This window comes from Pieris brassicae, chromosome Z, assembly GCF_905147105.1.
Source record: "Pieris brassicae chromosome Z, ilPieBrab1.1, whole genome shotgun sequence".
Lineage (NCBI taxonomy): Eukaryota > Metazoa > Arthropoda > Insecta > Lepidoptera > Pieridae > Pieris > Pieris brassicae.
This window is the reverse complement of record NC_059680.1, coordinates 9,493,330-9,506,338: the sequence shown is the minus strand read 5'-3', so window position 1 is coordinate 9,506,338 and position 13,009 is coordinate 9,493,330. Positions and strand designations below refer to the sequence as shown.

The window sequence follows — 13,009 nt, the reverse complement described above, 5'->3', positions numbered from 1 at the left end:
TATATTAACAGCAATTTATTGAACATTTTAATGAAATATAAAATCTGGCCAAGTTTGAATCTCGTTTATCGAAATGAAAATTATGCACCTATATTAACGTCTCCTTAGACGAGAAACAAACGACGGTAAGGTTTTATTTACAAAATAATTTAAATAAATAATCTCCTACTCTAAAATAAATAATCTTCAACTACACATTGAAGGATGAACGCTTTGGCGCTAAACTATAACTATACGTGAACTAGAATGGTTTTTGTGTTGAGATATCACAGGTAATTGTACGTATGTACGGATTCGTTCATTTGAACAGCTGTTTGGCGTAGTACCATATTCTGAAGAAGTACTCGTCCCGCCTAAGCAGGGAGCCTCGCGCGTATGAGCGGATATCGGCGTCCATGTTGTGGTCCCGAAGCCAGGAAGTAGTTGTTTGACTGAAGGACGTTGGTTCCGTTGCTTCTGTAAACTCGCCCGGCTCTTCGTCGTAGTGAGAATCTGGATATTAAATGAATAGATAGAAAATTATGAGTATTATATAGATTTTCTTGAGAATTTAATTTATGTTAAATATAATCGGGATATCGAACTAGCTAATGTATAAATACGTAATGTGTGAATAAAATCTATTCTATTACGGTTTTGGAGATTTACATTTATTGATGTCCCTGATTTTTAATTGCTGTTTTGTGTACTGGCAATCGAAGCTTATGCGTTTACGGACCGTACAATTTTATTTAAAACACGGATGTAAATCTTACCTTCTCCAGGTAGAACTTTGAAGGCCTCGTCTGATTCCAGCGGCTCACTGAGACCGATCTCATTCCTGGCGTAAATCCGTACCATGTATGTGTGGTTCTCATTCAAGTCACGAATATTGAATTTCAGGTTATTCGCATCGACCTTTCCTACTTCAATCCACATGGTCTTTGTGACGTCACGGATAGCAATGTTGTACCCTTGAAGTGGGGCTCCACCATCCCATTCCGGTGTGCCCCATGACGTCATCACCATGTTGTTACCGACCATTCGGATCTCCAATGGCGCGGTGGGAGGTGAAGGCACGGCTGGAAAGGATGTGTATTATAATGTTTGCGGTAGATTACATTAAACGTTGGTTCCGTGAAGAATATAATTGACTCTAATAAATTTTAAAGATTTTATTGGCCTTTAAATAAAATATGGTGTGGAATCTTCACAGTCCCAAAGAAAGTATGTATATCACTTTTGAAACACAACAACATTTAGATTGATAAAAATACGTATTTTATTCATCGTCCCAACCACAACCCGGGACTTAAGCCTGATATGTGATGATCTGCTGTATAACACGGTAGCCATTAAGCATTATATGAGGCGGTATAGCCCCCAGTATTGTCTCCTCCATTGGAATGGATAATTATATTTAGATAGATTATAGATACTTACTTGCATGTTTGTCCAAGCGAACGTTTTGCGACTGCGTGGGCAAACTAACACCTATCGCATTCTCAGCGGATATTCGAAAAACGATTTGTTCCTTCTCCTTAAGGTTTTCTATGCAGTGTTCGAATACTGATCCACTAACTGTTATGAGCTTTGACCATGATTTACCTTTCACGGTCTTGTATTCGATAATGTAGTCTGAAATGAGTTTATATGAAATTAGTTGTTAGGAATTAGTCCAGTGGCGAAACCTGCGTCTTAGATGCATCCGTTTCTTTAATCATTTACACATACAATAATGTAATATTGTTAACAATGTCCAAACATATTTATGTTAATAATATATGTATATTGTATTTTATTTGGGCATGATGTCCAAGGCAAGAATGGGCACCATCTACGAATGCCTAGTCAATTTTTTTATTACTTTATTAAAGGTGTATTTGATCTACTCTACGAAGCTTAGCTAACGTAAAAATTCATGTAATGTAATCGAACTCGTCCATTAAAATAATTAAATATAACGTCGTTGTGATATAATATCTCATGTATTTTCCTGTATTGTTTTTAGATTGATCATAGCAATACTAAGATGATAAAGTTGCATTGCTGCATAAATTATTAATGGATTCATAAATATTTTCATCGAAACGAATACATATATAAATAAAAAAATGTGTGTGTGTGTACTAGTGTACACACGTAAGAACTGAAACTTCTTTATGACCTTATTTTTCTGAAAATTCTCTACTATATGCAAAGATAAAGTTTAACAAAAGGCTTTTATTATCATAGACATGAAGACAAATAATACAATTATTTCATTTTACCTTATTACTTACTACTAAGATTATTACAGAATTTCATTAATTGTAATAGGGTTATTGCTTTCATTATTATTAAAGGCTTCTAATCTTTTCGAATCAACCGTGGTAGGGACAAGAAAAAGATGGCGCGTAAAGGAATGATGGGACGCGTAACAAAAATGTGACGTTAAATTTTTTTACAACGTTGATAAAGAAGTTTCGGTTCAATAAAGCAATCACGATCTATAATTATTATTACTTGCGTTAAATATGTAATTAAGTTGATAAAAGAAGGTTTCTTTTAATAATCCATTTACAAATTGAATTTCGAGGCTTTTACTTACTCGTTATTGGGCTGCCTCCATCACTATCGGGTACCATCCACTGAAGTGTAACAGATCTTGATGTTATGTCTCTCACTATAAATCTTTGCGGTCTTGAAGGCGGAGCTGTAATTAACAATAAGATAATACTTTTATTCATAGAAACTAGTCAAATTCCACTCTTTTAAGAATACTGTCACGGCGCAAATACAACTTGACGGGAAAAATGTGTATGTTCAAACCATTTAAAAATATGTAAAATTGTAAATTTTATAAGAAACATTTAAACTATAGGAAAACATAGATTAAGTTTTTATGATTATTGCATTCTTTGTTAGCTTACAAACAACATAAAGTGACCTTGTTAAACCTAGAAACATCTTAATTTTATGTTAAATAAGCCTAGCCTTGTTGAAGTATAGTGATAAAAATATTTGGTTAATTTCAATTTCAAAATATTGTCGGAATGATTTCAAAATGTAAATACATTTCACAACAAAAAATTTATCGTATACAAGCGATATCCATATTTCTACCATTCTGGTGATATAAATACTGTTCCCTAACATTCTTCTTTAAGCTTAAACATAAAACTAAAAATGTATGACATGTTGATGACCGAACATTGAAATGTTTTATGTTTTGCCATTCTACTCGTAAGAGGCTGAGCGTATCAATAATTAACATTGTTAAAAGGCTAAATAAAATTTAATTAAAAGCTCGCTACATTTTATTGAACATAAAAGCGGATTTTAAATATATTAATTTATAGCAAAAGCGTAAGTCTCGAATTGAAACCTACACAACGTCTTTCCAATTGTAATTTTCTCCTCAGGAACGTAAGGTAAACTTTTTCCTATTTCATTTCGAGCGTATATTCTAAATTGATACGTCGAATTTGTTATGAGATTTCCGATATCAGCCAATGTTTCTGGTACAATAGCCACATTTGTCCAGTATTTGTTGTCTTGTTTTATTTCTATGGTATAGTCAAGGATAATGGAACCACCATTCTTTTCAGGTGGATTCCATGTCAATGTGAGTGAATTTTGGGCTATACCATATATGCCGAGAGGACCCAGGGGTGGGGATGGAACGTCTTAAAAAACATTGCACATTAGATAAACACGACAGATAAATCTAATAAATCCTAGTCTAATAAGTAAGAATATGCCTTATTTTAATAAAAAAATATTAATAAGAGAATTTTACTACTCATTAATCTTACAATGAAATTGAATATTGTGAAATTAGACAAATAAATACATTAATTTATTGCTCACCTAAAGCAGTCTTTATAACTATCGGTTCACTTTCTAAAGCGTCCGATACACCAATAGGATTTTGCGCCATAATTCGGAACATGTATTCGCAATTTTCGTTCAGTCTTTGAATACAATATGTTTCTACATCTTTGTTGACGTCAGCCACCATTACCCATTGGTCAACTTCAGGGTCATGCTTCTGGATAGCATATTTAGTCAGCTCAAGTCCGCCATCGTCTACTGGAGGTTTCCATTCTATGGTAACGGACTCCCTACTAATTTCTCGCATTATAATTGGTCCCTCAGGTTTACTTGGTTTGTCTAAAATAAATTGTTTTATTTGATTATCATTAATCTAAATGTCTTATCACATATACATATATTATTATATATTTATTTGACTTACCAAACACTTTAAGTGAGAGATCTATAGAAGATTTCCCAGCCTTGTTAGTAGCTTCAATCGTATATTTACCACTGTGCGTACGTTTTAAACTTATAATACGTATGGTACTTCTATTTTCGCTGGTAGTGATCTCTATATCTTTTGTGGTTTGTAATTTTGTACCGTTCTTATACCAAATAATATCCGGCCGTGGTATTCCTTCTATAGTTGCAGCTACCGTCCATTCACTATTTATTTTACTCTTTTGATCTTTTTCATCATCTGAGACTATTATAGCAGGCTTCAATTGTAGCTCTACATGGCATGATGTATAAATCTCACCAAATTCATTTAATGCTACACATTTATATTCGCCTTCGCTTGATTTTGAACTTGATATTACAAGAGTGGCCACACGATTTACGTAAGTAGCTTTTGCGGTCTTTAATTGCTTTCCGTTTTTCATCCAAGATACTTTTGGCTCAGGAATTCCACCAAATATACAAGATAGCTCCACACACTCACCAGGTTCAGCTATCACGTCTTTCAGTGGATTTTCTACGGTCGGTGGTTGTCCAGTAATGACTTTTTGTATTCTAACGAACTCTGTTACCTCTGAAGCTTCACTTACACCGACTTCATTCACAGCAAATACACGGAACCTATACGACGATTTCGTCTTCAAGTTTTCTATGCAATATTGGTTTAGTTTGACGTTTTCGATTGAAATCCATCTAGAAATTTGTAAAATTTATAAATGTTAATATACTTGAACTATCTTACATAAACATCCTTTAAAAAATCTTGGGTTATTCATAATGTTAATACTCAGTCTTCGATTTCGGTTCGAAAAATATGTCGTCGTAATACCAACAATAATTTTCATTACGTTTTCAAAACGTCAACAAAATAGTAAACAATACCAAGATTTATATTATTACTATAATTCTTATTGTGGTGGGTGGGGGTGTTAGAGGCGGATACTCAAGATTCCCTGGACAGCGAATAGGACGACCCATCTTTCTTTAGTGTGTTACCAAAGAATCCTGATCTTTTTTGGACATAGAATACGCAGAGATCCCGATAACTCGGAGAAGCTTGTGGTGAGGAGGCGGACAGGCTCGGAAGCACGAGACCCCGTTAGTTAGCTTTATTTATTGAGTTAGCAAAAAATAATAAAAGAGTTTTTGACACTATCATTCTAATAACCGTCATGTCTTGATGGGTTTTTATCACTCCTAGTGTAATTTAATACTTACTCTGTAGTGTTCTGCTCTTGGTACTCTACAATATAAAATTGAATTTCTGAATATCCAGTATCAGTAGGTTTACTCCAGAATAGATTAACAAAGTTGTCATCGACTTCGAGTATTTTGGGAGTCCCAGGAGGCGATGGATGATCTGAAAACATCATTTCTTTTAGTTTTGTTAAAATATTCACTACATTCAGTAGAATACATGGATTAAATGTGTACTTTCAGAAATAAATAGTATTGAGGACATAATTACCCAGAACTATGAGTTTAGTTTCAATTTTCACTTCACCACAATTATTCTGAAGTTTTAATCTATATAAACCAGCATCGGAATGTTCAATATTTTTTATCGTAAGACTAGCCACTTTGGAATCAATGGACGGCTTCATGTGTTTTGATTTCTTTATAATTTTAGCGCTGACGACCCATTCGTCATTTGGTGGTGGATTAGCTTCATAAAATACATTTATCGTTATGTCACTACCCCGCTTTACTCTGTATTCTTTCTCATATGATACCACTTTTGGAGAATATTCGATTACTAAAAAAAAACACAATTATTATATCTTATATCTTAAGCAATAAATGCTTTTGTAAGTAAGAATTTCCCCTACCTTCTACTTTTAATTTTGTTGAACACCTCGCCTCCGATAAGACACAAGAGTATTCTGTCTGATCATCTTCAATACATTTTCGAATAATTAGAGTGCGATTTTTGCCATCTCTGATCAAGGTGAATTTATCTGTATCTTTAATCAGTGTTTTACGTTTATACCACAAAACATCATTAATTTCATCAGGTATTACAACTGTCAAGTAGGCATCGGTGTTCGCTGGTACAGTAATGACTTCTGGAAGACGCATTGAAAAGTCTATCGTTGGCTCGTCAACTCTTAATTTTGCAGAACATCTGTCACTTCCTACTTCACATGCATACTCTCCTCCATCATTTAAGTCACAATCGTATATTTTTAGTTTTTGTTTCTTTCCGTCAATAGTCAGTTGAATATGATTTGAAAATTGTATTTCCGAGTTATCTTTAAACCATCTAACGAGAGCATCACCTTTTGTAAGCTCAATTTCAAATGTCGCTTTGTAACCCTTATTGACTCGTTGGTCTTGAAGACGAGATATTATTTCTGGTGGCAACTCAACCACTGTAATTTCAGCACTACAAGAATCATTCCGCAGTTTACATATATATTCACCCTCATCATGCACAGAGGTATTTCTAATAAGTAGTTTACGAATATTTCCACGTTTCTCAACTTCATATTTATTCTTTTTAGGTTTAAGGATTTCACCATCTTTTTCCCAGTAAACTTCAGCGGTTTCCGAATTAATTTCGACTTCTAAAATAGCGACATCTCTTTCTTTAACCTCAAAGTCTTGCAGTCTCCTAATAAATTCTGGAACCGTTTCATATACTTTTACATTTGCACTTGTTTCTTGGCCCTTAACAATACATCTAAATGTTCCTTCATCCGTGATCTTTGCCTTTTTAATTCTAAGTTTGTGAACTCTACCCTCTTGAATAATTTCTCTATGGTCCATGCCACTTAGCTCCTTGGCGTTATGATACCACTTTGTGGATACGGTGTGGGATGTTTCACATTCTAAAATAACTGTCTTACCTTCCTCTATTTCATACTCTGTTTTTAATTTTTTTACAAAAGTGACTTTTTCTACGTCGATTGTTACTTTAGCGCCATGTGATGCTTTTCCAGCACTATTAGAAGCGACGCATTTATAGTCACCTGAATCTATTTCAGAATCTACATTTGATATAATTAATTCTATATTTTCTCCGTCAAATCTTTGTGTTACTGTTTCAGATGGAGTAAGAATTTTATTATTTCTATACCAAGTAATAGATGGGACAGGGTTACCTGTAACTTTAGCGTTTAATTTAATGGTTTCTTTCTCTTTTACTGTTATCTCTTGGAATCGGTGAATGAAAAGTGGAGGTTCGGAATTTTCTTCGGTTGGTTCTGAAAACAAAGAATAATTAAGTAAGTATGTTATATAGAGAAATTATTAAGATCATAAAACGTTTAAGGAAAAAACGCTGTGTTTTAGTAATTATCGATTAGGTTTTACTATTGTAAATGAGGTCCAATTATCCTAAAAAAAAAATATCGTTATACTTACACTCGGCCACTAAGTGGAACTGTAGAAAATCATAAAGACATGGTGGTAAACTTAAAAAAACTTGCTTCTATGTACAGAAGCAAGTTTTCTTACTTTTAGGTAGGTTACATCAATTTAACAATATGTATATATGTGTTGAATTTAACATATATATGTTGTCAAACACAACAATTTATATTTGATTTAACACATACCCTTACCTTCTATTACAATAACAGCATTGGTTTCTGTTCCACCTTCAGAATTAACAGCTTTTAGTGTGTAAACTCCATCATCCTTTCCTTTTGTAGGCTTAATTATAGTTACTGAGTGCACGTTTCCATCGGATTTGATTGGAAGGGAATTAAGAGGTTTATGGTTTTTAAACCACGCAACTTTCGGTGCTGGGTTTCCTACCACTTGTGCTGTAAGAACAAAACTTTCGCCCTGCCTTATAGTCATATTTTTCAATGGTTCAATAACTTGTGGTTTCTCTTTTTCGCCTGTTTTTATTTTGAGTACAATTGGTAAGCTAGCTTCACCTTCTCTGTTTACTGCCAGTACTGTGTAAGTGCCTTCTTGATGTTTTCTTACATTAGATATTTTTAATACACTACAGTACATATGCATATCTGATTCAGTAACAATAGATATATTATCACTAGGAATAATTTCTTCATTTTTGAAAAGCCATGTTATGTCTGGTTCAGGTATTGCGACCAAACGACACTCGAGATATATATCAGACCGCTCGTCAACGTATTGCGCTTTAGGACGTTTTGAGAATGTAGGGGGTATACCTTCTAAAATATCAGCTAAAGAAGATTCTCTGGACAGGCTCTTCCTAGATAGAATAGTCATTTCTGAGCCATGATCTGAAAGGGGAGCTTCTACGATTAACTCAGTAGTACTTGAGGCGAAGCCAGCTGCGTTCTTTGCCACACATGTGAAGGTTCCAGCGTCCTCCGGGAAAACTTCACGAATGACTAGTGTTGCGACATTGTCATCATCGTAATACATTTGGAAATCTTGAGATGGTTTAATAATGGCCGTTTGTCGGAACCAAGTGATTTGAGGCCTAGGATATCCCTCCACCTGACATTCAAATTGAACGGTTGAGCCATCTGGCGTATGTTTTGGTCTGAGTTTTTCAACAAATATTGGGGCTATAGCTTGTTCTTCGGATGTAGGTTCTGTAAAAAATTTTAAAGGTCAATATTGCAATAAAATATTTTATGGAATGGAAAGATATACTCTTACTTTAGGATTTGTTCATTCTTTGCTTCTTATCTGTTATTTAAATAGAATCTTGTCAACTAAAAATAAAATAAAAATCCTTACTTTCAAAAACTGGCAGCTTATCAATTTTTTCGTTTAATTTTTTCTGTAAATATAAAGTGTAGGTTTCTTCATCCATCAGATACTGTGCTGGCACCCAACCAATTTCTTCTGTTAAATGCTTTCGAACGTACCACCAATCTTGGTTCGTTGTATCTGTATTAATAAACAGAATGTGAATGAAAGTGTGCAGTGTAAACTATGTCAAACTATACTTTGATTGCAAATAGGAAACATTTGTGCTTTTGTATGTATGTTAGTAATGTTTTCACACAAAACTACTGGACCGATTTAGAAAGATTCTTTCACCATTAGAAAACGGCATCTTCACTGATTGACATAGGCTATATTACATGTTCAATATATCCCTATAAAATCCATAATAAATATGCAATATTATAACACAAGGTGCGAAAAAATTATCCATAAAAATCTGTCGTCGCGTGCGCTGTGGAAACTATTGATTATAGAACAAAATAATGGCGTAAAATAAATACGTTTTACTCATGTAATACAATGCAATGCAATGGTATGCTGGCCTATCCCGAGTCGGAATTCCAGAACATCAAATTATTTTGCTGCCCCAACAAAACTACGTCAAATTTTGTGTATGGGGATGATCTGCAAATAATTCACTTCTCTAATGTTATTATCAAATTATTTTGCTTTTTTAAATTTTGTTTTTATAACAATTTACAATAAGCTAAAAATTCCTGGACTGATTAAAAAATTTCTTTCATTACCTACTTGATATCAAGAATTTTGCAATACTTGTAGAGTATCTACGTAAATGATTTTACGACGATCACTACCACGATATCGGTATCTACGCAAGTTAAAGTATTACTAATGCATTCAACCAAAAGTATTAGTAATCGAACCGCGGGTGCGTGTTAAGAATGTTCCTCGAAACATCTATGTTTTTCACAAATTCGTTGCTATAAATACCGGCACGCATTGGTTACCTGAGTTTACTCAGGCAGAGCTACGCTCGTGAAACAGCCCGATCTGAGCTGTCAAAAACCTTCAAGCCCAGAACTATAAGCCCTTTCAAAAGAAAATGCAGCGCTTAGTTCGATTAAATGGCTGATGCCACTAAAGCAATTGCTTCATTAAATCACCCTTTTAGGTCGAACTTCGTCATCAACTAGGTCATGAGTGTTATATTTATGTTATATATTATAAAGTCGTAAGTCTCTCTTACCTGTCTTATGATTAATAATTCTAATAAATTAAAAGCTTTCTACAAACTGAGTATATATGAATAATTTAAAACAAAAAGGATTACCCAGTATATATAGTCGTTCGCCCTCTACTAGATTTATAGCTTCATCACTTTCTGCTATATATGAATAAACTGCAAATACTATATCACCACATCGAACATTTACTGGCGTTTCTGAAATAAAGTAGTTATTATTTTATAATGGTCATAAAGAGTTCGGTAGGCCATCACGTATACTCGTGTTATGGTTACTGATCCTACATTTTTAAATTGTCAAATTAAAGAAGTAAAGTTATAGCAAAACTGTTTACATATTTTATAAGCATACATACCTGGGAACTCTTGTTCTCTCGATATATTCATTGTAACATCTGCTTCTAGAAATTTTAAGAAATAATAAATACATTATGCTTGTTTTTTTAGTTGAATTGTACATTTAGTTCTTAAAATCAAACCGGCAGCCAGCGGTAGACTTTTTGTAAGATGCAACAAGAAGAAAATCTAGAGCACAGACCGTCAACAAAGTATGGCAATTAAAATTTATACTAAAGACATTACGATTTATTTATTAGCAATGACAAATCGGAAATTGTTTATTTATCTGAATTTAATATTAATGTTTTCTTTCAAGTTAAAAAAAAAGACTGTACCTAAATCCTCACTGTATTAACAAAACTTAATTAGAAGAATACTGACGTACCTTGCACTGTTAACGGTTTCTTTGATTTTCGTTTTGTTGATACTGTAAGTATTTCGTCGTCAAACAGCGACGCGGTGATTTTTTTTGGCTTTAACTCTACACTTAACTCTTCTACCTCACTAACTTCATAGGGCGCTTTTTTCGGTTTGCGTTTGATCACCATTTCGACATTTTCTTCAACGTCACCATCGCTTATAATTATTTCATCGAATTCATTAATATCTTGATCAATATTTTCTTGATGTAATTTTATTAAAACTTCATCCGCAGCTTCTGATTTACTTAATTTTGTTTTTGATTTAAGTTTAATTTTGCTTGAAAGTGAAATATCTTCTTCCTTGAACTGGTCAACTGTTTGTTTTATATCGAATGCTACTTCTTCTTGATTATCAACGATATATTCAGGCTTTTTCTGCAGAATAATGTTGACATCTTCACTTATTTCTGATATTTCAGTAGATGGTTTCGGTTTTGTTATTATAACAGAAGTATCATCTTCGACAATTTTTTTCTTATCAACCGTTTTCATAGACAACACAATATCAACTGGTTCTTTTATATTGTCATCTTCTGCATCAGAAATAACAATTGCTTCTGGTGTCTCATTATCTTCTTCATAGAGTTTAATTGAAGTTTCACTTGCCTCTTCGCCAAATGTTGTAAGCTTCGGTTGTTTCAATTTAACTTTACTTGACATAGATATTTCTTCCTCGGCATACGAATTCAATTGAATATTAAACTCTTGTTCCACATCTTCGAGCGTTTTAGTTGTTTTAGGTCTGAATAGTACTATTTCGGGTTCTGTTATTTCTGGTAAAGTAGTAGATGATTTTCTAGTCGGTTTTAGTTTCTTTTTTATAGTAACCTCATCTTCAATTTCTTCTACTTTTTTACCACTAGACTTTCGAGGCAATATAGTAAACTGTTCGAGAATTTCTTCCGGTGTTTCGTTGTATAACTCGGGTATTTTTTCTTTGCTCTCAATAAGATCTTCATGAGTAAACATTGGCTTTTCGAGTTCTGTTATTTCTATATTGGGAAGATTTGGTTCTTTAATTGGTTTTTTCTTAATTTTTGCTGCATCTTTTATATTTCTTGACAAAATACCATTTTGTCGTATACTGTCTATTATAGTAAATGAAAGTTTTTTGATTTCTGGTGGCCAATCATTTATAAATTTTATCCGGCTTTTTAATTGCAATTTGGGTATTTTGACAAGTGTGCTATCCTGTTTTTGTTTTGGAACAGCCTTTTTTAATTTAAGTTGCATGAATTGCGGCCCTTCAGTACTCTCAGCATGTTGAGGCTTATCTACTTCCAATAGTTTTTTTTCAATTTTCATTGGTATCAATTTTTTAGCTCTGCTGGTTTCTGTAAGATCGCTAGGTTTCGAGATATTCATAGGGATTTCCACTTTAGGAGTTTCCAGTCCATCATCAGGTTTAAGTAAAGCTTTATTACTATCAAAAGATACATCTTCAATAACTTCTAAATCAGGTCTTTCTAGATCCGGTAATTTGTCTATCTTATGCTTCTTTCTTATTTTTTGAGCGTCTTTAATATTTCGTGATAGTTCACCGTTTTGTTTAATACTTCCTATTGTAGTGATTAAAGGCATTACAACACTAGGTGGCCAATCACTTATGAATCTTATCCTGCTTTTTAATTGGAACTTCGGTAATGTTGCTACTTTTACCTCTTGTTTAGGTTTTTGTGATGGTTTTTTAAGTTTCAAGGTGGTAAACTGAGGTTCTGGCAACTCACTCGCCTTTTGAGGTTGGCTTATTTGTATAACTTCAATTTTCTGTGGTTTTAGCTTTAGTTTCCGTTTCGTAGACGGCTCAAGAGGCTTTTCAGGCATCTGGTCAGGTGTCTTCCCATCTTCTGTCGTCCCATCCTCAGTTTTTTCGTAAACTGTAAAGACATGACACAAATTATTGTTAATGTTGATGAACACAGTCGCAAATTAAAGGATAATACATTTTCATTTTACATTTAAAAGGAGGGATACCCACATTAATCTACTTAACGTATCTTGTTAAAAATAACAAGATACTTTAAGTTATGAGTGTACGACAGTACTTATGCTAACTAGTTTTTATACCCTGCGAATTCAAACGTATAAATTTGGTCATAACAAATTAACTTAAACAATTCTTCTC

The 13,009-nt window shown here is 33.5% G+C and overlaps 1 protein-coding gene across 3 annotated transcripts in view; it reads right to left on the bottom strand.

Annotated features, from left to right (window-relative positions):
• LOC123718958 (titin) overlaps positions 1-13,009 on the bottom strand; it is a 91,787-nt gene continuing 78,778 nt past the window's right edge. For all 3 annotated transcript variants that reach the window (XM_045675975.1, XM_045675976.1, XM_045675977.1), the window contains 15 exons: positions 10,848-12,761; positions 10,480-10,524; positions 10,211-10,321; positions 8,926-9,078; positions 7,806-8,777; positions 6,069-7,445; positions 5,708-5,995; positions 5,458-5,599; positions 4,220-4,932; positions 3,832-4,134; positions 3,351-3,647; positions 2,570-2,674; positions 1,423-1,617; positions 756-1,061; positions 1-492 (listed from right to left, as the gene is read on the bottom strand). In XM_045675975.1, coding sequence (XP_045531931.1) covers positions 299-492; positions 756-1,061; positions 1,423-1,617; positions 2,570-2,674; positions 3,351-3,647; positions 3,832-4,134; positions 4,220-4,932; positions 5,458-5,599; positions 5,708-5,995; positions 6,069-7,445; positions 7,806-8,777; positions 8,926-9,078; positions 10,211-10,321; positions 10,480-10,524; positions 10,848-12,761 — 7,115 coding nt within the window. In that variant the 3' untranslated portion in view covers positions 1-298. The remainder of the gene's footprint in view (positions 493-755; positions 1,062-1,422; positions 1,618-2,569; positions 2,675-3,350; positions 3,648-3,831; positions 4,135-4,219; positions 4,933-5,457; positions 5,600-5,707; positions 5,996-6,068; positions 7,446-7,805; positions 8,778-8,925; positions 9,079-10,210; positions 10,322-10,479; positions 10,525-10,847; positions 12,762-13,009) is intronic.